The sequence below is a fragment of the Carettochelys insculpta genome, chromosome 4 (genome assembly GCF_033958435.1).
Source record: "Carettochelys insculpta isolate YL-2023 chromosome 4, ASM3395843v1, whole genome shotgun sequence".
In the NCBI taxonomy this organism is placed as follows: domain Eukaryota; kingdom Metazoa; phylum Chordata; order Testudines; family Carettochelyidae; genus Carettochelys; species Carettochelys insculpta.
Window position 1 is genome coordinate 47,290,871 of NC_134140.1, and position 23,305 is coordinate 47,314,175.

The 23,305-nt window shown below is 40.2% G+C and overlaps 1 protein-coding gene across 1 annotated transcript in view; it reads right to left on the bottom strand.

Annotated features, from left to right (window-relative positions):
- Positions 1-17,332, bottom strand: part of GABRA2 (gamma-aminobutyric acid type A receptor subunit alpha2) — a 73,537-nt gene extending 56,205 nt beyond the window's left edge. The window contains exons 1-3 of the mRNA XM_074991800.1: positions 17,250-17,332; positions 16,529-16,617; positions 13,692-13,807 (exon numbers count right to left, since the gene is read on the bottom strand). Coding sequence (XP_074847901.1) covers positions 13,692-13,807; positions 16,529-16,599 — 187 coding nt within the window. The 5' untranslated portion in view covers positions 16,600-16,617; positions 17,250-17,332. The remainder of the gene's footprint in view (positions 1-13,691; positions 13,808-16,528; positions 16,618-17,249) is intronic.
- Between the last annotated feature and the right edge of the window lie 5,973 nt (positions 17,333-23,305).

Consider the following 23,305-nt stretch of genomic DNA (forward strand, 5'->3'; position numbering starts at 1 on the left):
ATTAGCTCTCAATAAAGCTCACTTTTGGCTAAAAGAAAAGAAGGTGAAACACTCCCCACATTTTCATAACAGAACACATGCATTTTACCCACATGCACGGTGCAAAAGCTAAGCAAACAAACAAGGAAAACAGAATATATGTTGCATATATGAATCTTGTTCCAAAATGATAATTAAAGAATATAAAGATTAACTATTGAGTTATGTCATCTTCTACTTGTTTATTTTTAGTCAGAAGTTATGTAAAAAAGTCCACTGGAGATTTAAATTGGAAGCTGAAAGGAGATTAGATTTTGGCTCTAAAATGTCTGATTGTATTGAGATAGTCTGACCATCACAAGACTGAAGTAAAGCTTATTGATTTGGTGTGAAAAAGGTGCTATGCAGTGAGCCAAACCTACATTTATCAAATAAGAAGCAAGCCTTTTAGCATTCAGCCTCACCTATTGAGCCATTACACCTTCCCCTATGATCTGAAGAGTGTGCATATAATAACCAGGACTGAGTTATTAATCAGAGTATTATAATATTTAGATCAATAGGATGGGCATAACGTAAAACTAAAAGGGGTTGGATAGCCCAAGGGCTGTCAGCACTGTCCATGGTATGAGAGAGTGTGCGGGGGACAGCCTGTGGGTGGCATGATAGCAGATGGCTGAAACAGAGGTGGAGGAGGGACTGATGTGGGTCACTTAGAATCAATGCTGTTTGAGCAGCAAACACCTTTTCCTACTCTGTTATGCTGTGGTCTGTCCCAGGATATTAGAGAAGGTGGAATAAGGTAATAAGTTTTATTGAACCAACTACTGTTCGTGAGACAGCTGTTGAAGCTTACACAGCACTTTTTCAGGTGTAGGAAACATACTCCATGTATCACACCTAACTACAAGGTGGAACAGATTGTTTTTAGGTGTGACACACTTGAATATGTTTCCCAGATCTGAAGAAGAGCTCCGTGTAAGTTTGAAATATTGTCTCACTAACAGAAATTGGCTCAATAAAATATTTTGCCTCCCTCACCTTGTCTATCATTCCCATCTGGGGATGTCTTCCTCAACCTTTTCAAGATTACTTGGAATGATACCATAATGCACATCCAGGAAAAAGTGGTTTATATACTGGAAATAAAAACAGCATTTCAAGTTTGAAATTAATACACAAAATGGTTATATGTTTTGTTTTGTTTTTAATGCTTGATTCTGGAAATCTTGATATGTGCCAGTCAGAAGCACCCTTATCAGTCACTACAGTAGCATCTCTTTGAGCACATTCCTGGTCTAACACCTCAGTGGTCTGTCAAGGATGTAGCATTTCCTGATCACTAAATTTAGATCTTTGCACCTCAGGACCCATTGTGCCTTTGCTGTTACCATAAAACACTGACTCCCTGAACACAGAAGCAGGAGCCTATTAAAAAGGTATTTAAATAAGCTATGCTAGAAAGTAATGAAATGGTCCCATCAGACATCTTTTTGAAGGGCTGTGGGTACCTGATTCTTCCCTGACTGTGGAATCTCTCTTAGGGGAAGAGTGCTATGTTTGTAAATTCCTCTCTACTTATTACTTCAGTCAATGGGTGCCTGATGCACAGTCTCAAAATTCTTCTGGCCTCACCATTACAATTACCCCTCCAAATAGACTCGTTACCGTTTTGGTGGTGTTTTCCCCTTCTTCATAAGCCAAATGCCCCTTCCTTTCAGGTGCAGACCATACCTTCACCTCCAGGCTGGACTGAAGCAATATGATCTCACTTAACTGACTGACCATTTTAGACAGAAACTTCATCAAGTTCCACGTACAAGGTAACAGACTGACAAAAAGCATATCACCCCCACACTGGTACTCTGCATTTGTGTCCTATCCAATTCTGGATTGGCTTCAAGCTCCTGATATTTCCTTCTAGTCAGTCAATAAGTTGAGGTCTGCCTGTCTTAAGGTATGTCTTCCTGGCAGAATTAACCTCATCTCTCACTCAGCTGTTGCACTTCATTGTCCTCCCATCCCAACACAAAATGCTTTCAGCCAAATTTAGTGGTGCTTTCAATTCAGGCTAGTACCACAAATGGAGATTACTACTGTCACTCAGAGGGATAAGCTACCTACTTGGCAGTGAAAACACAGGCTAAATCACACAAGTTCAGACAGTCCTTCCCACATGCCCAGCATTAGTCTCAAGGTCTCCCACAATTCACTGGTGAAGAATCAGGATGGCTCAGTTTACTCCAGCACAAAGAACCATGGATTATGCCCTCCACCCCCCAAAATCCTAGCAATATACATGGGCAAGTACACCACCAGACAGAACACAGTAACATGGGTAAGGCTTTGCAGTGCAGCTGTTCACATCTGAACAAGGCTAACCTCAGCACTCAGACCTGCTTGTCCAGCATCCAAGTGCAGTGAAGGACCCTACTGGTATCAGTGTGTGGGTGGAGGCTCCATCAATGGGCTTTGAAGGAGACCCTTAGAGAACAACCTTTTCTTTCTCCCCATCCTTATCTATAATCTGCTATGAAATGTGCAATCAATGGGGCTTTTGAGGTTCACGGCACCAGAATTAAACTCTCTGGGAAGCCAAAGGTCATGCTTGCTCTGTGATAAGCCCTCACATGTTGTCAGAGGTCAGCAAGAGTCCAAGTCTCCTGCCATTATATTTCTAAGCAGCCCTTCCATGAATAAAGCATCTGTAGAATGGCTGAAAGTTTCTCCTGAAGACAACACGAGAACACCTGCTTATGAAACCGCTGCAAATGATAGAGCATATGATCTTTTCAGGCAGATTATTTTATTACAGTGAAGGGTGGATTAAAATTGCATGCACAGCTTTATTCTCCCTTCTTAGATCAGTACTTAAATATAGACACTACTGATAACAGAGTAGAAAAACTAAGTGTCTTTGTTAAGTACGGCTTTTGTGACAATGGGACACTGACAATGTACTGCTGAAATAGGAGGCTCAAAAATATTAGTTTTGTTTTAATCAGAAATGTTGTAAGACATTACAAAACAGAATTTCAGAAGAGGATGCTGAAGCAGAGCAATTTCAAAATCTCCCAGAAAACTAGAGAGCCTTTGATTCTATTTGTCAACCTAACAGCAAATCCTGTATCATGGAAGGTGGAAGCACAGTAAGTTAGTCTTGATCTGGAGTATTTTAATAAACACACTTAAAAAATTAGAGAAGACCATCTGTAGCAAGCCACCTGTTGTTAATAACTTAGTGATTGGGTTTCTGCATTAGAATCTATTTGATATTCTCTCCTATAAGAATTAGAAGTTTTACTATTAGGGCTGTTAGTTAATCATAGCTAATGCAAAATAAATTAAGGCATTTTTAAAATGAGAGTTAATCGCACAACTCTGTTTTGACCCTCTTCACTTACTGTACTTTATCGCTTGGCCACAGTAGCATGAATAACGGATGGTTCGAATAGGAGAGGAAGACCCCACAGAGAATGGATAGATGATACAGTAGACTGGCGTGGAGCCAGTCTACAGAAACTAAACCACTCCTCACTGGACAGGGAAAAATAGAAGGAAATAGTGAGGGAGGCACTGAACACTGACGGGTGCTGAGCACATAGTGGTTGTTGATGATGATGATGATGATGATGATGAACATTGGCACAGTCCTCCTGTTTTGTTTTGTTTTTTTCCCTAATGATCTGGAACAAGTAAATATCAGAAAAAAGTTAATGGAGGAAAGAAGCAAAACAGAGTTCACGTCTTTTGAATGGGAAGATTTTTTGAAAAAACTTCCAGATAGTTCTGTGACTAAAAATAAATGGTTATTCGTAGCTATTGCAAAGTTGAATCCCAATAGCACCAAGGTACTTTGCAGTGCCATCTGCATGCTAAACCTGCTTTTGCCTACCATTCTTGTGCTATGGCTACTCCACCAGCATCAAATGAATACTATTCGCTACATTCAAGTGCACTTGAAGAGTTTCAGGATAACTACAACCCCATGAATCACACAACTTACATGAAGTGAATTGAAAAATACTATATATTTTATTTTATTACAATAAAATATTCAATCAACATAATTCATAGTGAGCAGTGGACATTTTATATTGTGTTGTAAATGAAACCAATGTATCTGAAAATATCCAACAATACCTATCATAAATTTATATTTGTGTTCTATTGTTTCACAGTTTGACTGAAACATCAAAATAAAAATTACTGATTTACATCAAGTTACCAAAACAGCTGAGACTCATTATGCTTAAGATGCACTTAATTTTGGAGTAAGCCCCATTAAATGAATTGGCATGTCTGTTTTTTGAGAAAACATATGTAGAATGGGGTTCCCTTGGAAAAGCTGAGTTATGCTCAAGTTTAAGCGAGCAGAAAGAAGCTCATCCTTCTGCACTTGATTAGCCATGTGGACACCAGTATGGGTGGCAGTGAAATACTATGACATGTTCTCAACTTGATACTGGGCTATCATCAAAACAACTCTGAATCCAAGACTCTCTCCTCTCCCCTTTTCACTGTTTTTTACTCCTTATTACAGCCACTTACTTATGTTTCACCCACAGATGTCTAATCCTACAAACTATGAAGCAACTTTAATGACACACAAATAGTGAGGATAAAAAGGTTCCTATATTGCCCGCTAAATGGTGGGCCAGGAGGAAACTTCTAGAACATTTGATGGATGCTGAAGCAGAACAACCAACCTCTGTTTTTTCTTTCACGTCTCTAAGATAAATCCTTCCCCACCCACCAACCGTCTCCAGCTCTGCTGAAAGGCTCAGATACTAGACATGATGGAAATGGATGAAGATCTACTACTTTTTATCTCCAGGCAAAAAGTACTGTGGAAATTTGCTGTCTCAGGGAGTAGAATCTGGGTGCATTTAAGGCAAAGCAAAAGATGTACAACAGAAGCAACTGGCTGTCAACACAAGAGACCCAGAAATATAGGCACTACCTGTTTAAATAATTCAGGCTATGCATCTCATCCATAAAAACAATCATCTATTTCTGAGAAGTCATTCTGTAAAACAGAAAAGTTCCCAGACCTTTGTTATTCAGCTGAAGGGAAGAGCATTATACAGTTTAAAAAGACCAGGAAGTCCTATGCAGGCGTGATCAGATAACAGAGCAGGATCACATTTCAAAAATATAAATATGTAAAAGAGAGAAAATTTTGTGATGGGGCATATATAAATTACCCTACCACTAAATTTCTACGTCTCCTCTTTTACAGTTTACCTTGCTTTTCCTCTCTACAAAGCTCCAAAAAGGAGCTCAGGAATTTCTAATCATCTCTGATAAAGAGATTGCACTATAGAACTTGTCAGAGATGAACTGATGATTCCTTTGGTTTATCACTGTCACAGCACGAATACTGTTGTAATTGAAATCAATATATTTGAAAACAGAAAATATCCAAAATATTTAATACATTTCAAATGGTATTCTACCGTTTAACAGTGCAATTCAACTGGTGATTAAGGCATTTTTTTTAGTTAATTGTTGGCATTAACTGATAATGGACAGCCTTAATAAATATGTAACGATTTTACTTAGCATTTTTTACATACAACAGCTTGACCTGAATGGCTATAAGGCACACATCATTTCACCTAAACTGCCAAATTCTGTGACATATGAACATAACTGTTTAACTTCAACAGAAATTGCACATATGTAGCCAATGACAAATATTGGTCCAAAGAATAACTTTCCTAGAATAATTTGTGGTCCATATTGCATATAATATTCCAAATCAGACAATGCTGATTTCAAGTACATTTTACTAAAATACCTGCTTTCAGTGTAAGTGTCTGATATATGTGGCATGCTAGAGTAGAATTTACATCCAAAGGCTCACTTCTGTGAAGCATTAATGGAAACAGTAAAGCAGGATCAGGATTTATCAACAAACTCACATTTTCAGAAATCTGCTTTCAAAAGGTTTTGAAATATAAAAAATATTTTTGGGAATAAATATAAAATACATTCCTTTTCTTGCTAGTTAATTTCATTTATGTATCAGTCTGAAAAGAGGACTTTTTAAAAAAAAATGCAAGTGAGGATTTATCTTTGCAGTATTGTTGTAGCCATGTTTGTCCCAAGAAATTAGGAAGACAGTGTGGGTGAAGCTATATCTTTTATTCCACCACTTTTTCTTGCTGAAAATGTGATGCTTTTGAGATGCAGAAATCTTCTCCAGAAACATGAATGACTCTGAATTTGTCTCTTTCACCAACAAAACTTGGTCCAATTAAAGATATTCCTCAGGCACACAGTTGCAGCAGAATTTATCTTGATATATTAAAGCTGATTCTTATAATTAAAAACAATTAAATAATTTACTATTTTAATTCAGATTTGTTGTCTGTTGTTCCGATCTAATAAATTAGTGAATTACACACCTACATAGTAGCTTATCTAATATATCTTCCATAGCTATGTTTGAGACTGACTGATCATTAGAATCCAGTAAGGTCATTTCTTTTCTAAAAAATGAATAAATCAACTCATCATATTAGCTGTTTCATTTTGATGTTGTCAGATAAGTATCTGAAAATACTATCATCCTTAATTTGTCACCTGTTTAATCCATGTACCCATGTACCTGTTTAATCCTGTTTGACCCATGTACCGTTTCCACTTTTCAGTCTCTCTGTTGTGCCTAATCACTAAGCACCATTTACTGACCTGAATGAACAATTAACCTCTATTGTGGTTTGTTACGTCAATACCACCATAAACTGCCTCTTCATCTATTCTCCTGATTGGAATCTTTGAGTGCTACCACAGCGCATAAAATCAATTACAATAACTAGCCTTTTATTCAAAGTAACTTTTGTAATGTGGTGTTACAATATTGTGGATTCAGCTCTGGGGCCACAGTTTCAAGTATAAAAAAGTGAAAGTCACCTCTGCTACTTGTACATACACAAACACAAGGTCTCTCTCTTTTCCAAGTTTTATTAAAGTGATGATTACCCAGGCATATAAAAATTCTACAGATGTATGCACAAGCTTAGAAACATACTCACATCCTTAACAATAGCATTAGGGTCTGATGGGTCTCTCCTGGATTGATTAGCACCAGAGGGATGGTTTCTGTTGGAGTCTCCAATGGGAAGTTCATTTTCCCCATTTCTGGGCATTCCCTTTTTTAATGTGATTGTCTACTCCAGAGCTGGGCAACATAGGCTAGTAGGCGGGCCACAAGAGTGTTCCTCTTTCATCTCAGTGGCTGCAAGATTGTCATAACCGAGATGGTCTCCTGGCATAGGACAGTCTTGCTCACCTTGCTTACTTTCCTAGAATTCCTAGGATGTGCTGACTGAATCATAGCAGTGCTTTGCTTGGATGCAGAGGGCTGGAACAATCAATGTTGTGTGCTATTAGCACACACCTCACTTCACATGCCCTTGCTTTATGTACGTCACTTTAATAATACTGGTAGGGCTAAAAACCTACATTGACAGAAACCAGTGGAATCTGGCAACCCTGCACACAGATAACGGTCAACAAAATGTCTTGTGGGTCACATATCAACTCCCAATGGACCACATGCAGCACGCACGTGGCCCATCATTGGTTTATCTCAAAATTCTGTACGCTTCCAAAGAAGTGTCAACCCTCTTCTCTCTCATGGATCTGTGTGCCCTAGAAACTTAAGGAATCCCACTTTTCTATCGGTTGTGTGAGTTCCCTTTACTCTCACGAGCACTGACACTAAACTTTTATCCTGGGGTTAAGGCACATATTAGAGACTGATATTGGTTTACAGTATTTTTATGACTGAATATTCATCTTTTGGGTAATTTTTTTTTTTGCACAGTTACCACTTAGTACTACTTTTCCCATAATCTGAGGGCACTGGGTTATTTTCTAGTCACTATTTCCATCATTTCTTTTCTCCAAGGTCTAATAATAGCTGAGCTAAAGTGCTGCAGGCTTTAGCCTACAGGTTTTTGCACCTTAGCTTGCCTTACTCCTGTGTAACACATAGTTCAACACTGGGAGAAACTGTCTTGTATTTTTATAATCCTACAGATTAACTCTAACTGACACACCGTTAATAATGCTGTAACCATCATAACACCACACAATAAATGAACGAGGAACTAAAACTACTGGCTACATAATGCAAACAAAATATTGCTGCAAAACATTTGAAGTTGCTACATACAACATAACTGCACGCTGCACACACACGACAAAGCTGTTATTATTGAGAGCAACACTTTAGTGTGCTGAGACTGGATCATGTGTTAAAGAAGGTGAAGAAATAACGGCGTCTCTCCTGGAGAGGATCACTGGTATGCCCTTCACCAGGAGCAGCAGATCTGCTTCAGGCCACCACTATTTCCAACATCACTGCATTTGCATGAATGCAAGCTGAGCGGCAAGGCTGTGATGGGGTGGGTTGGAACCATCCTCATGTCCAGCCAGGATGCCTCCCTGAGATAGTTCTGCTTCCTCCATCCCAGATCAGATTGATTGGTTGGTATAATGAAATCTATCAAACAAACAAACAAAATCCCCCATAAATAACAACAGAAACACCTGAAAGCCCTAAGGAAAGTAGTACGTGCAGTGGAATTCCTTAAGGGGAGGATGAAAGAACACACACAGGACAGATGTTAGTCACCCTGCTTTGTGAATTACTGGAAGGCACTCATATGCTAGAGTAATGAGTACAATATAATAAAACACACTGAACAGAACAGGATAGAAAGCTGTGTATGTGAAATGGTATATGGGAAGGGGCAAAGGCAACAATGGAACTGGTGTTAGGGACAGTGAATAGAGGGAGATGGAACTGAGGTCACAGACAAATGGAGTGGGGGGTGAAATGGAGCAAATGCTGGAATTTTAGATGAAGGGGAAAGGTGGGTATTTTCCCAAAGAGACTGTATGGAATTTGATATTTTGAAGTGGGAAGAGACAGGAAAATGCACAAAGAGGAGCACAGAAAGAATTTGCCTCAAAGATACTTGTGAAGGGTTGAGTTTGGGGTGTTTGTTTTTGGCCTGCGTGGTGAGCAAAAGAACAGGGTTTGTTGTTTGATTTTGGTTTGGTTGGTTTTGTTCATCAAGGAGGCTACCAAAGCCCTTCTTACAAGGTGTTGATGATCCCTTTTTTAAATGCCACTGGACCCCGCCACTCAGTGCCACTACTTACTTCTTACTCCCAACTTTTGTATCAGATAGTAGCTCCTTTGTGGAACGATGCCAGGAAATACTGTGCATCCTCCGAAAGATGCTGAACCCTATTATTGACTTTACTAGGAACCAAGGGCACTCAGCACTTTATAGTACCCCATGTTATTGTGGGTGCTAAACAAAATACATTGCTTGGTCCACTTTTCATCTGCCAGACTACCTCAGGCTTCTTCACAATAATACTATGTCCTGGACAAAGACTACCCACGAGAGCAGGTTGTCTGCTCTCTAGACTTCTCCAGTCCTCTCAAATTCAATGCAGTTCTTCCATCTTGTCATTAGTATACTAGTGACTGATTTTCTTCCTCCTTCAAGTAGTTTCATCTTTTCCCTTCTATATACTTGGTCCACATTTAAGGACTGAAGCTGTCAAAAGTATTACACTTTCACCTGCCACAGATTAAAATCTGGAGCTATATTCTGTCCCCCACCCTTCTACTAGTAAGTCAGAACGATGCCAAAATAAAAATAGTCCTAATAAGAAAATAAGCACATCCTGCTTTTGTTGTTTTATATTATATTTAGAAAATACAGTTGGTACTATCATTGTTGTTTGCTATCCGTGTCATGGTAGTGCCTCAGAGCCCCAGAATAGACCAGGACTCCAGGAACTGTTCAAAGAGATCAAAAGGATGACCCTTGAGACAGCTTTCTTTAAATTGGAAACAAAATTAAAATAACTCCATTTCTTTACCTTCTTCATACAGATACCTCTTGTGTTCAAACACACAAAATTAAGCATGTGCAATATGTGTACCTTATCCTATACCCCCTGAGCTAGTTTCTCCCAGAGAAGAAGATCCAAATCGATAAATGATCTTGGAGAAAAAGTCCATATATAACTTTTGGTCCCAATACACAACAGAAGAAATCAAGTTAGATAAAGTAGACAAAGCTTTTGGATGTCACCAGTGGCCATTTTTTCTTAAGTTCTATTGAGAAAGATTCCGGACATACATTCAAGGACAAAATTTGAAATATCACTTATGAAATACAAATTAAAAAAAAATTCACCTGGATCCATGTTTTCCTACTGTGGCTTAGTCTGAATGGATCTTCTCCTTAATTCCTTTTAGATGCTTATAGCAAAAGTATAGAAGAAAACTTCTGCATGGAATAGGGGATTTTGCCCATAAACAGAACAAAAAAATGCAAACCATCTAAATGTTTAGATGGTATAAGTTAAAATTTGTTCTAACTTCAAGCAAAATATCACACAATACATTTATTTGTTACAGAGAGGTAGCTGTGTTCATCTGTATCTTCACAAAACAAAAAGAGCAGTCCTGTAGCACTTCAAAAACTACCTGTGTATTTATTGTTTTAAAGAAACATTTGCCGTAACCCTGATGTCCCAACAGAAGAGTGTAAAGAACAATGAAGTTTAAGTAAACAACATACTTTGGATGAGGTAATCTGGCCCACTTCCGTAGCTGCCACCAAAGAATGTCATGCAAAACTCAGCAGAAGGGGTATAAAGTGGATTTAATCCACCATTCTGGCAGGCTCAATCCCATCCCTGGGCTACTCCATGACAGGCTGTTCCACAGGAACAAGTTTAAGAATAGCCTGAGAGCTGCCAGAACTTCTGCCTATGGCCCAACAGGCAAGACACTGTCTCCCTATCACCTCTCATGGCTACACCCTCTTTGCTGCATAAATCTCCATAGTAGCAATACACCCAACTTGAGGACCCCTGTTGTCAGGATGGGCCTCCAGTAACCAAAACTATGAGTTTTACAAAAGCTTTGCACCAACAGTACATAATTCTTAAAAAGATCAACTGACGTAGTGGACAAAGACACATAATTTCTTTAAAAGTTTGATATTATAAGTTTCTGAACTTCTCCCAAAATTTAGGAAGAGGGACTCAAAGAGACTTTCATATAGCTAAAGATTACACAAACCCTTGGACAGTATGTGAAGTGATTAGAAAAGTTTCCTTGTATTGCATTTTATTTTTCAACGATCAGCTAAAAACACGTAGTGCTAAACAAACATTACCCATTTCAACATTCAGCATGAAGATATTCATTTTTATTGAACTCCTTAATTCCCTAAGTATACCAGAGAAAATTCAGTGACACTTTTGAAAATGCATCACATAAACAATTAGCAACAGGTACGTTGGGTTTCCCTTTCAAAAGGTGTTTGATAGTTATGTCATAGTATAAGTTAGGCCAGGTTCTGATGTAAATTACACTAATGTAACCTGTTACACTAAAGTAAATATTCTAATTACTTCAACTGAGTTGCTTCAGATTCAGACAGGTTATCTGAGATTAGCGTCTAGTCCAGGTAGTTCTAAATTATGCCAAGATTAATGTCCAGGCAAAGTTATGGAGTAGACACAATTACAACCTACCAATATCTACGTAGCAAGCAATTCAGAAAAAACAAACTTCAGTAAACAATGTTCTCAAATTTTCACCACAGGAAACCTTAATAAGAAAGCATAAGAAGAAAAGGCTATGCAATTTGTACAATATGCAATTCTGTAGAAATATTAAATTGCCTGTTTATAGGACCAGGCTTTTGATATGTAACAGATTTTTTTTTAAATTACCAATAGTCTAGCAGACATCAGTCTAAAATTATCATATAACATGAATCATTATTGCTTCATTATGCATGACACACTTTCATTTCACACATGCTCTGTATTGGTTAATGGCATGTATGTCAATACTGAACAGATGTTAATCCCTTTATTTCCATGCTCACCATGCATGCATTAATTACCTGGGAGGTTTGGGCATTTTCTTCTTAAAGATATTCAGAAAAATTTACTTTCAAAATTGTAAATACATAAGAAAGATAAAAATACAGAGTTTGCATTCCCTGAATTCATGCTTTTAATAGCATAAATATTTAATTCCAATTTTCTTAATTCAAGGCTCCATATGCAAAGCAACTGCTGACTGTTTTCATTAATTAGCACATTCCTTTCTGTATAAAGGCAGAGAATTTTTCCACCACTTTTGCAATAAAAAGATTTTTAACAGCTGCAAATTAAATTCAATTTTCTGATACGGTATTTCTATACATCATCTGCATAGCAATCTGTTCTTACTACGTCATAATGGTTAAGAAAGGATCAATAATTCTTCAAAGAAATAGTATCTCCTTTCAAGCAATCGCTATACATGAACATAAATCCAGTTACTGCATTGTACTTTTCATTGTATGAGCATCTACATATAAAGACATTTAAAATATAAAACAATGTATTTGCAAATATCTACTGAAGAGGGGACAGAACTGGTATTAAAAGGGATTCCATGTCAGGATTAATGTGTAATGACAGAGGTATAGGTAGTGTGTGCCGCTTTTTACTGGCCATATGCTAGCCAAGGCTTTCCAAACTGGCATACCAGGGGAGCTACCAGTCAGGACAAAGTATATTTCCATTGATTTCAAGAGGAGCTTAAGCAGACCCTTTCCTGAAATGAATGGGAGAAGAAATGGGTTCTCAGGGGCTGCGTTTACACTACCCATCCCTTTTGGCAGGGGCTTGTAAATGCAGCAGATCAAAAATGCTAATGAGGGGTTGATATGAATATTCAGTGCCTCCTTTGCATAATGGAAGCCCCTCGCTGTGTCGAAAGTGCTGCTTTCAAAATGCAAAATAGCCACATATATGGGGTTCCTTCAAAAGAAAGCCCTGCTTTCAAAACTGTCCGTCTTCTGAATTCATTTAAATTTCTTAAAGTTTGCCATTTGGATAATTTTCCTTTATTGGAATTCAGTTTCAAAATTAAAATGCAAATAAGATAAGTATACGTTTTGAAAATCACATACAACCAGGACACTACAGCACCCCTAACTCCTCCCTCCAGCCTATTATTTGGATGCTTGAAAAAGAAGAAGGAAGGGTAAGATGCCTGGAGTCATGATCTTTACAGGCCAAATCCTTGTCCCAACAAAGTCAATGATAATATTCCCACCAATTTCAATGGCATGAGAATTCTGCCTCAAACAGTGTCACATGATCACTGTATCCATGCGCGTGCATGACCTGGCATAATATTCTGTGTTTATCATACACTCGTTCAATTGCAAGGAAATGTTAGTCACCCAGATTTTGCATGGACATTCATAAGGGTTTGGAACGTGCAAAGGAATGAGCTATCAAACCAACCTGTGCCTCAGAGATCTCACGATAAAAACAACTAATGCCAAAGGAGTTCTATCTACATAGAAGAAAATGACTTTATCCATACCCTATTTCAGTTTTATAACCACCAGACTTTTTTCTTTTTTAAAAAGCGTAATACTGTGTATAAATGTTTGAGATTTTATTTTCATTATTCATTTATTGTTCCATTACTTCTTGCAAATCAGGTAAGCATGGAATCAAATGATTTAGCAGCAGTATCAAATCATCAGAAAAAAGAGTTCTTAAGGGAAATATATATTTGTTTAAAGAAATAATGCAACATAGAATCTTACTTTTATTTAAAAAATCAAGTTTTAATGTTTTGTTACCTCCTAGTCCAGGTCTAAGACGATTATCATAACCATCCAGAAGTCTATCAAGTATTCTAGTAAAGATGGTGATGTTATTCTTAGCTTCATCTTCTAGGGAGTCAGCCAGCACTGATCTAAAACAAAATTTTACATTTTTCAAACTAAAATATATGTTTATGTACATTGAATATGCAACTATTGTTATCATTTAGCTTTTGAATTAGTCAGTTGTTAGCCTCTAATCATCCTCATTATCCTAATCATGCCACTTTTTCCTTACAAAAATGTCAAGTCAGAAAACACGAAAAAATACGTTCTATGTAGTGTAAGTGTATACATATAGAAAAATTATATATTAAACAAATGGTTTGAAAATGTGATTCTAAGAAACAAAACTAAATTCTCAAATACTTCATTTCCTAATAACCCATGTTAAAAATACAGTAAATGAACTCAACTGAAAATGGGGTTGTTCGGGTGCAAAACTATTTAAAAAAAATGCTATATGCTGCCACTGGTCATTATTCATGGATTGACACCCTTACAACAGAAAACTATCTCCTTAGAGCCCTGACTTATTCCCTTGTGCCCCCACATACACTATCTCTTGAACAGATACTTTGGTTATGCCTCCACCCAATGGCCATATAACGTAGATGAGCAGAAGTATGTGAGGGAAAACACTGATCATGCCCAGGGAGTCCTCTGATGTCAGTACATAGGGGGTGGGCACAATGAGGCTGACAGTAGAAAGCAAGCTGAGCAAGATCTGCAAACAGCCTAAAAGCTGGTACTTAGAAAGAATTCTTGTATTTCAAATGACAAGAGTATTTCCCTAGGTTTTGCCAGATCCAGCCACATCTTGTAAAAGTTAGGTTTATTTAGGATTTTACCCCATCCAAATGTGTCAGGTTTCCTTGGTGAAGAAAGATACCTATCCTCCATTAAACATCTTGTCTTGTAAAACAGCCATAAATCCAATCAAATGTGATTCTGCTGTCCAGTTAACAATGGTACTCAACATATTGCCTAGGTCTGGAAAGCCGAACCACAGCTTTCCATTCCTTGGATCTTCCTCCTATATAGAGCCTTCATATGGGAATGCTCTTGTGTAACCAAATGTTAAGCATCATTTATGTGAATAAATGATAGCAGAACACCATCTTTATTTAATAGCAGGGTAAAGCATTTGGGCAGTAAAACATCATGTTAGATATATTACCAGTTTATACTATTTTTTCAAAAATCTGAAGTATTTTTGTCTTTCAGATTTTTAATTTTTTGTATGTGCTGATCTTCTGTAACAGCAATGCTGATCAAGGAATTATGACTCAATTTGCACTACGTAAAATTAACACATTTTGTCTGATCTACAGCAAAAGCAATCAAGTGACATATTTATAATTAATGACAAAACAACCTAAAATTAACAAAGAAATGATTTTCCTTTCACCCTACAATTATCATCCTGGAGGAAGTATTTAAATGTAAATTGTTACAGCCCATGGTTTCCAAGATACTACCCTTATAAACAAGCATAATCAGTTCATTTACAAACTAAATACCAAAATGTCACATGTAAATTTCCACACAGCCTTTGATCTTATTTAGAACTATTGTTGTTTTTTCTTCACCAATATCTCAATACTATGAACATCTGCCTTTTATATATCTCTTGGAAAATCAGGATAGTTTTTGAAGTCAAGGTGTGATTGAAACCCCCAGTGTAAATAGTTATAGCAATTTAGAAAGTAATCACACAAGATTTATTCACAAGGAAGGTCCTTAATTAAGGAAATTGTCTTTTTGGTATCAATGGGGTTACTTGTGTGAGCAAGGGATTACAGGATTGGGCCCAGCGTGACTTAACTAATACTGCACCATGTTTGGATACAAAGTAAGACACATCACATTTTTTAAAAAAAATTATCTAGATCTACTCACTGAGAGAAAACCACAAGGTAACTGTACTAGACCAAAATAAATGCAGAGATTTTTTCAGCCAAATGAGACCCTGATGATTTTGAAAATCCTATTACCCAGAAAAACCACTGCAGCCACAATTGAAGCAAGTAAAATGTAGTTATAAATCACAATTAATTGCATGTTCAGGGAGTGTAGGCAACATTAAACTAATTACATTTAAATTGTTTTCTGGTATGTTGTCACTTCAGAAATTGAGATCTCTAAACAACAATATTAAAAAATTGATTGATCAACCAAGCTATTCTTTTATTATATAGATCGTGAAGTTGTATGCTATCTCCACCTAGAGGTTTAAAGCTTAAATATCATTTCTGGTGTCTGCTGTGTTGAAAAAAAAAATAAAAAAAACTCTGGGGTGGGGGAACGAGTCTGTGTTCAAAAATGCCAACATTGTTTACAAATTGTAGTTTGCTATTTGACTTCACAACAGCCTATTACTTTGCCCACGCTACTGTTTTACCTGATTAGCTTTCGATGTAAGCTGGCCACAGTGACATACTGATTCCAACATATCTCTTACAGCTCAGATGTTACAAAGAAAATAAAAGGGTGGTTTTGGTTTGGGTTTTTTTTGGGGGGGAGGTTGGTTGTTTTTCAAACGATTGAATTAAAAACATCAAGCCATGCTTGTAGCAAATTGTTTAAGACAGAGACTTTAACTTTACAGTGTGCCCAGAACAATGTATCCTTCTGTCACTGAACTTGATCTAGAATCTAACAAATATTGTACGAAAGACACCCAACCAAGACTTTTCACGAAATTGTACCCCGCCCCCCGCAGCACTTATCACCCTTACAGGAAAAGACTATGACAGATCGAAACACAATATGCCTTTCTACCGAACAGCAATAAGAAACGTTTTGCTCACCTGACTGGCACCCACACGGATAAAACGAGAAGCACCAACTGCATCTTGCAGAACGTCAGTTCCCTCTTCATTGCTGCTCTGTTCACAACCTAACCATGCAAGAAAAATACAGACCCGCTCAGAGCCAGTGAGTCTTCACCAACCAACGCGTTCAACTTAGCCAAAGGAAAAACATGTCACTTCAGTGGAGAGGGGAAACCATTGGATTCCTGCAGCACTTTCCCCTACTCGCAACTTATAGCTCCATCTTCTGCAAGGCTCCTGCTTTGTACACGCATGTAACGCATAATCAAAAGTGGCATGCGAGCCAATGCATCAGATGCTTCTTTTTTCTGTAACACAGAGCCCCGACAAGACCCAACAAATAATCAGTTCTGAACCGTTCCTCCGTCCGCCACAATACACCGCAACCCCCTCCCCGCCAAAACAATCCCCATGCCCGTTTGCAGAGGTTCAGTGGCATGACTGTGAACCAACCCCGGCAGGCGCTGCCCAACACTGCACACGTTGGACAGCGGCTTAAAAACATGGCCAGAGACTCCCGTCAAAAAGCAAACGGGAGCAGCCCCGGCGCGGTGCAAAGTTGCAGAATACCAGGCGCTAGTGCCTCGCGGGGGGCTCCTCTCGCCTGAGGTTAAGGGAGGGAGCAATGTCGGACCCCCCCCCCTTCCCCGCTTGTGCATCTCTCCCAAAGCCGAAGGGGAGGCACCGGGGTCCCTACCTGGGAGCACTGGCAGGAGGCGCTCCGAGAAGGGGAGGGCGAGGGGGCGTCCCCCCCACCCCGCGCGCGCCGGTCTCCGGAGAGGAGGATGCCGACGATGGGCAAACTCGGAGCCGAGCAGCCAGACTGCAGCGGCGCGCGAGGAGGAGCCGCTCCGGAGTGCTTGGGCGCGAGGCGGAGCGAAGCCCCAGCCGCGCGAGGCTGGGAAGGGGGCGGAGGGAAGGGGGCAGGAGCAGGGGAGCGCGCGCGCGCCTTTTCTCCTCACCCGGGACTCGGCGGGAGGGGGAGCGGGAGTCGCAGAGCTCCCGTCGCTGCCGGGCCGGCGCGAGCGCTGAAAAGCGGCGCGCTGCCGCAGCCGGGGTTCCCCCGCGCTTCCGCGTGCCCGTCAGTACCTGGCGCGCTCCTCGCCGGCGGCCTGCAGCGCCAGGCACCCCGCCCGTGCTCCCCCACCCCGTCTCCTTCACTGCAGCCGCCCACCTCTTTGGGGGCTGGGACACGGCACGGGCCCGCTTCCCCTCCCCCCCGCCCGCACCCCGGAGCAGCAGCGGCGGCGGCGGCCCCGTGGGACTCCCGTTGCCTTTGCAGCTGCTCCCTCCGGCAGCCCTGCCGCGACCGTCCCCGGCCCGGTGGGGTGTAAGAAGTTTGCACGGGGGGCGCTGACACGTTACTGGCGCAGCCCAGCAGCAGCCAGAGCGACCTGAGGCGGGGGGGGGGCGGTATTTCCTTATTTAGCCTTTCACTAGTCAGCTCCATGTGCATTGGAAGGCGTGTTACGTAGAGCTCCGCTGCAAAGCCCCTTCCACCCTCTTCTGGGGGCTTGGGCTTGAGCTGCCTTCTGGGCACGCTCGGGTTTCCCTCGGGTGCTGACAGGCAAACGGTGCTTGCGCGAAAGTTGTACCTTGTGCTGCTGCGTCTAAATGTGAAGGGAACCAGGCAGGCGAGGGCTAAAGGGAACGAGGGGCAGCGCTGCTTATTAGGCGTGGTTCGCGTGCAACCCTGGTGAAACCGCAAAGCTGGAAAGAGGGCAGCTGCCTGGTTAATTTCCCCCTTCGCGACGGATGAATCATCAGTTCGGATGATATGAGCATATTAAACATACACATGACTCGACCTCCCCTCTAATGACACTGCATAAGCAAACGTGAATGCATCAGTGTGGTTAGATATTAAGACCCCAACATTAGCTTTGCCTGTGCAAGACTAAATAAGGAAGAAAGAAATCCCTTAAATGCTAAATAATATTTGCAGTGGCCTTTTTAACCTCTTAATCACTACTTTCAAGTAAGTGTTTAATGTACTATAACCTAAACAAACAATTACTGACTTTTGTCTGCTCTAATTCCCACCGTGGGTTTCATACTGCATCATTAATATTCTCTCCCCCACTTGCCCATTGGCACAATCTAATTGAAATTCAGAAAGATGTAAAGTCTGTCATTTAAACCCAGCTCAGGATTCAGGCAGCTGAGGGAACAAACCTCATCTTCCTATTCACTTTGCATACATGCTGTTACCCTTTTATATGGTGCCATCCTTCCAGTTAGCTAATCCTTCTTTGATATTGACTGAATTACTGTTAATAGTTCTGGTGGATTTTTTAGGCCTAGCAGATTATGATTGGTTTGATAATTGAAGGGCAAGATTTATTTTCAAACTAGGCTTATTTCCATTCTTAAAATAACATGAAAATGAGGAGCTAAACAGCATTGTGTCCAGTATTTGTTCCCTTCATTGGCTTATCTCAACAAGTCATTTTAGAGCATCCTGAATCCAAAACTGTGAGGAATGACAAGGAAAAAGAAAAATACAGACAATAGAAAAACTTTATAGGCAGCAATTTATTAAGTGAAAATGCAGATTTGGGTGCATTATTTATTTAATCATTTGCTGTTTTTAAAAGCCAAATTATTCATTTTATTCATGTCTGCTTAACAAATAATTGTGTTTGCCTCAATGGAGCAACAGGTGGACTCAATCACCGCTCTTGAATCAGTATATCAGAATCTGACCCTATGTGATTTTGCAGAAACAAGCATGGATTTCTGGTGAAAGCCATATGAAGATTTCTTAAGGTGAATGTTCCAATGGTTCATGTGTGAGGAGGGAAACTATTCCTTACCATATATCTTGGGAAGAAAATTATGCAGGTATTCATAACCAAAGGTATGGGCAGTTTGTTCTTATGTAGAAAGTATAGGTCTCTGAAGAAAGAAGTGAAAATAGAGACTTTTCACAGTTGTATGCACTTTTCTTCCAAATACCCTCTTCATTTAATCAAGACGCTTAAAACTAGAATCCCCTCCAAGTGGGGTTGCATCAGAACAGGGGAAAACACTACCATTTGCAAAAAGATTCTTTTGGATGTAATATAATTGTATTAGCTTCCCTAAGATTTTTCCATAAGTGATGCTACCTATAATGCCTTGGTATTAACCCTACCCCCACATCTCCCAAATGACTGTCCTTTAAATTATAGGGATTTACATAAGTCCTTCATTTATGTGCACAGCAAAGTAACTGGAATTGAATTGAACAATTGGGTGACACTCTCCTGCAAAAACCATTGTACTCGTATGGACCCTGGTGCTAAAGTATCTGATTACTTCACCATTCCTCCACGGATATGGAAGTACTATTATCCTCATTTTAATGCTTGAGAACTGAGGCATACAGAGACTAAGGGCTTTATCCTATTTAAAGTCACGGGGAAAAAGCCTACCATTGACTTTAATGGTTCAAGATCAGAACTTACGTGACTTGCGTGAAGTCAGAGGTGGTGTGACAGAGAAAGGAGTTGAAGACATCTCTTAAATCCCCAAGTAGTGCCCTAATCACTAGACTACTCTTCCAGAGCTTATCTTGATCTAACCTCATATTTTGATATGCAGCATTAAGGTGACCATCCATCCCATTTTAGCTCGGACTGTCCCCTTTTTTTGCTTTCTGGAGAGCATCCCAACTTTTTTTAAAAGCAGGGAACTGAATTTTAAAGAGACAGCTCATTAAACAACAGGAGCCGTCTGTTTCAGGAGCTTCCTGGAGGAGGTGTATGGGCTCTTTAGCCCATTGTTTAAATGGACTGTTGCCAGCAGCCCCCCAGGACCCTGAGGGGGCAAGGGGATGGAGGAAAGGGCAAGGATCAGGCTGCATAGCTACTGTACACTCTGCTTGAGAAAGACAGAGGCATCTGTGTCTCATATATCCTCCTACACCACCACAAATGCTGCTGGCAGGTAATAGGATTGCGGGGGGGAGGGAGGGAGGGAGGGAGGGCAGGGCCCTATGGTGGGGATCAAGGCAGCCACTTGGGGGTTGCACTTAGCTTAGTAGCCCACAGGCAGCACAAATGGGCAAGTCGCTGGAGTAAAGGGTAGCTGGGCCCAGGCCACGGGTTAGAAGAGGAATCATGGGTTTGGAGGAGTCCCATGAAGGATGGGCGACAGGGCTCAGGAGGGAGCAGAAATAGGAAGAAGGGGACAAGGAAGGGGAATCATGGAGGAGAGCTGCTAGGGCTGGATTAACTTCTGGAAGCCAGGACTATTAGATTTTGTGGGGCCCCTAGGATCTGAGGTAAGCACAAAAGTATTGGGCTCAGAATATGGGAGGTGGGGTGCTCCAGCTAGCAGTGCATGCTCTGAGGTAGAGCCTGGGATGAAGTCTTTGGGGTTTAGCAGGAGGGGGCTCCATGCTGGAGCTCAGGGGTTTGGAGTGTTGGAGGGGGGCTCAGCCTGGCCCACTGATGGGTAGCAGGCAAAGGGGGCCAGGGCCCCAGGCAATTTAATAAGGCCTGGGAGCCCCAGACCCATTTAAATTTCTCAGATAGGTGTGGCAGGTGTGTTACCCCCCTTGGGGAGGTTCACCCCCTGCTCCATTCTTTCTGCCTGTGCCTTCCCCTCAAAGACCAGAGTCACAGCTCCCTAACCTTTGAGAGGAGATGGAAAAACATGAGATGATGGCAAAAATAGGGTGGGGGTAGTTGTCTGGCTATTCCACTTTGGGTAGGTGTTAATGGTTTATAAAGGAAACACATTATTAACAACACATACCTTGGATTAAGTGTGTTCAGGTTCAAAGAACGAGGATATAAAAAGGGTTGCAAGCAAAACAAAACAAAATATGCTTCTAAAGCTTAATATACCAAAATACAGGCTTTGTTAAGATGAGTGACTTCTGAGAGAACCCTTTTTTCCAGCCCTGGCTGACTTTCCCTCCATCAGCACCTTCCACAGAAGTAGAAGGTGGCTTACTTTGTCGTCATAACTGAAAGATCTTAGCCTACAAGAGTTCAGTTCTCACCTATATATTCAGCTCCAGAGACTTCACTGCTCCCTTGGTTGAAGAACCCCTCTCTTTCAGCTTGCAAGGACTCTGTTCCCTTATGTCTGGCAAATAATGGATGCCATAGCCAGCTTCCATCCTTGCTTTTATTTCAAGAGGCAGGATGACCTCATGCTATTCTTCTCATCTTTTGGACTTCACATTCCCCTTTATGATTGCCATGGAAGTAAGGTTTCCATTGTTTCTGATTCCACCATATTTAATTTACGTAGGAGACAGGTTGACAGCTGTAATATTCCGTTCTATCTGGGCAGACCACACAGCCATTGTTTTGGTCAGACAGTTTAAAACATTAAATGAGTATTCATAATTCCTTTAGTAGTGTTAATGCACACAATTCACAATGATATTAATTACAGGTGTGCCATTAACTTTCAGAACAGACCTCAGTTCATGTTTTTATAAAACAATAATTGTACAGAATCAACAGATTGTGACCTGAGCCTCATCCAGAATCTCCTTAGAGACCAGAAGGGTAACTGTGTTAGTCTGTAGCTTCACAAATAAGTCATCCTGTAGCACCTTAAAGACTAATAAGTAAATGGATTCTTTCAATAAGTAAACCCAAACCAAATCTTTTTTTCTGATTGGTAGAGCTGCCACTATGTTTCCTCCTTCAATTGTTACTGTGAAGTTTGCCTTCACTTCTTGTTATCTTGATGGGTTTATTTACTGCTTAATTGTAAGGTGAGGTTAACACACATTGCTTTGTTAGGATAGGCCTGTTTAACAACTTTTGCCTCCATGGGGTTCTGTGGTTTTGAACAAGTAACATTAGGTGGGGTGGGGGGAATCAAAATTTACATATAATGTTCCTACAAATATTTCACCATAGTATTATTGATTGGCAAGTTATTAGTTTTCAAATGGTACCTCACAAGAGAGATTTTGTAGAGATAGTAATCACAACAGTATGTAGAGTGTGAATAAATGGTCCTTTGGATTACAAACTCAGCAAAGTCTCCATTCCATATTTTTATACAGTCCCACACAGAAACAGAGGGAGCCATGTTAGTCTATATTCTAACAAAACAAAACAGCAGTCATGTAGCGTTATGAAGACTGACAAAATAATTTATTAGGTGGTGAGCTTTTGCAGGACAGACCCACCTCAGATCTAAAGAAGTGGGTCTGTCCCACGAAACCTCAACACCCAATAAATTATTTTGTTAGTCTATAAAAGTGCACCATGACTACAGTAAAAAGTATAACTGTTTCTCTCATCACATAAGAGGTGGCTTAAGGACATCTTTGCATCCTCCTCTACTTAGCTGTGCTGAACAGAGCTCTGTTACAACAGAAGAGCTGGCCCATTTTTTCCTTTTTCCCCGTCATAGGGATGACTGGTAGGAGAGTGTAAATGAAAGATAGGAGAGTAAGATTAAAACTATACCATAATGCCAGAGTGATTTTTACAGATTTCTGAAAGTAAGACACTCCTACATTTATGGAAATGTGCAAAGAATGTTTCAAGACCATGTAATCATGATCATAAAACATTAAGTACTGGAAGCGTTACATTTAAGAATGTACATCTATCCCCAGGTTTTCATTTGCAATACATACGTACAGCTCACTTATGTTTGCATAAACAAACTGCTGTATGTTAATGAGATCTGGGAGTCTAGTGAGGAGCAAAAATCGAGAAGCATGCACTGGGTTCAAAATGCCTCTCATGGGCCAATATGCGTCCTTCTGTTTTGGTGCAAATATCATTC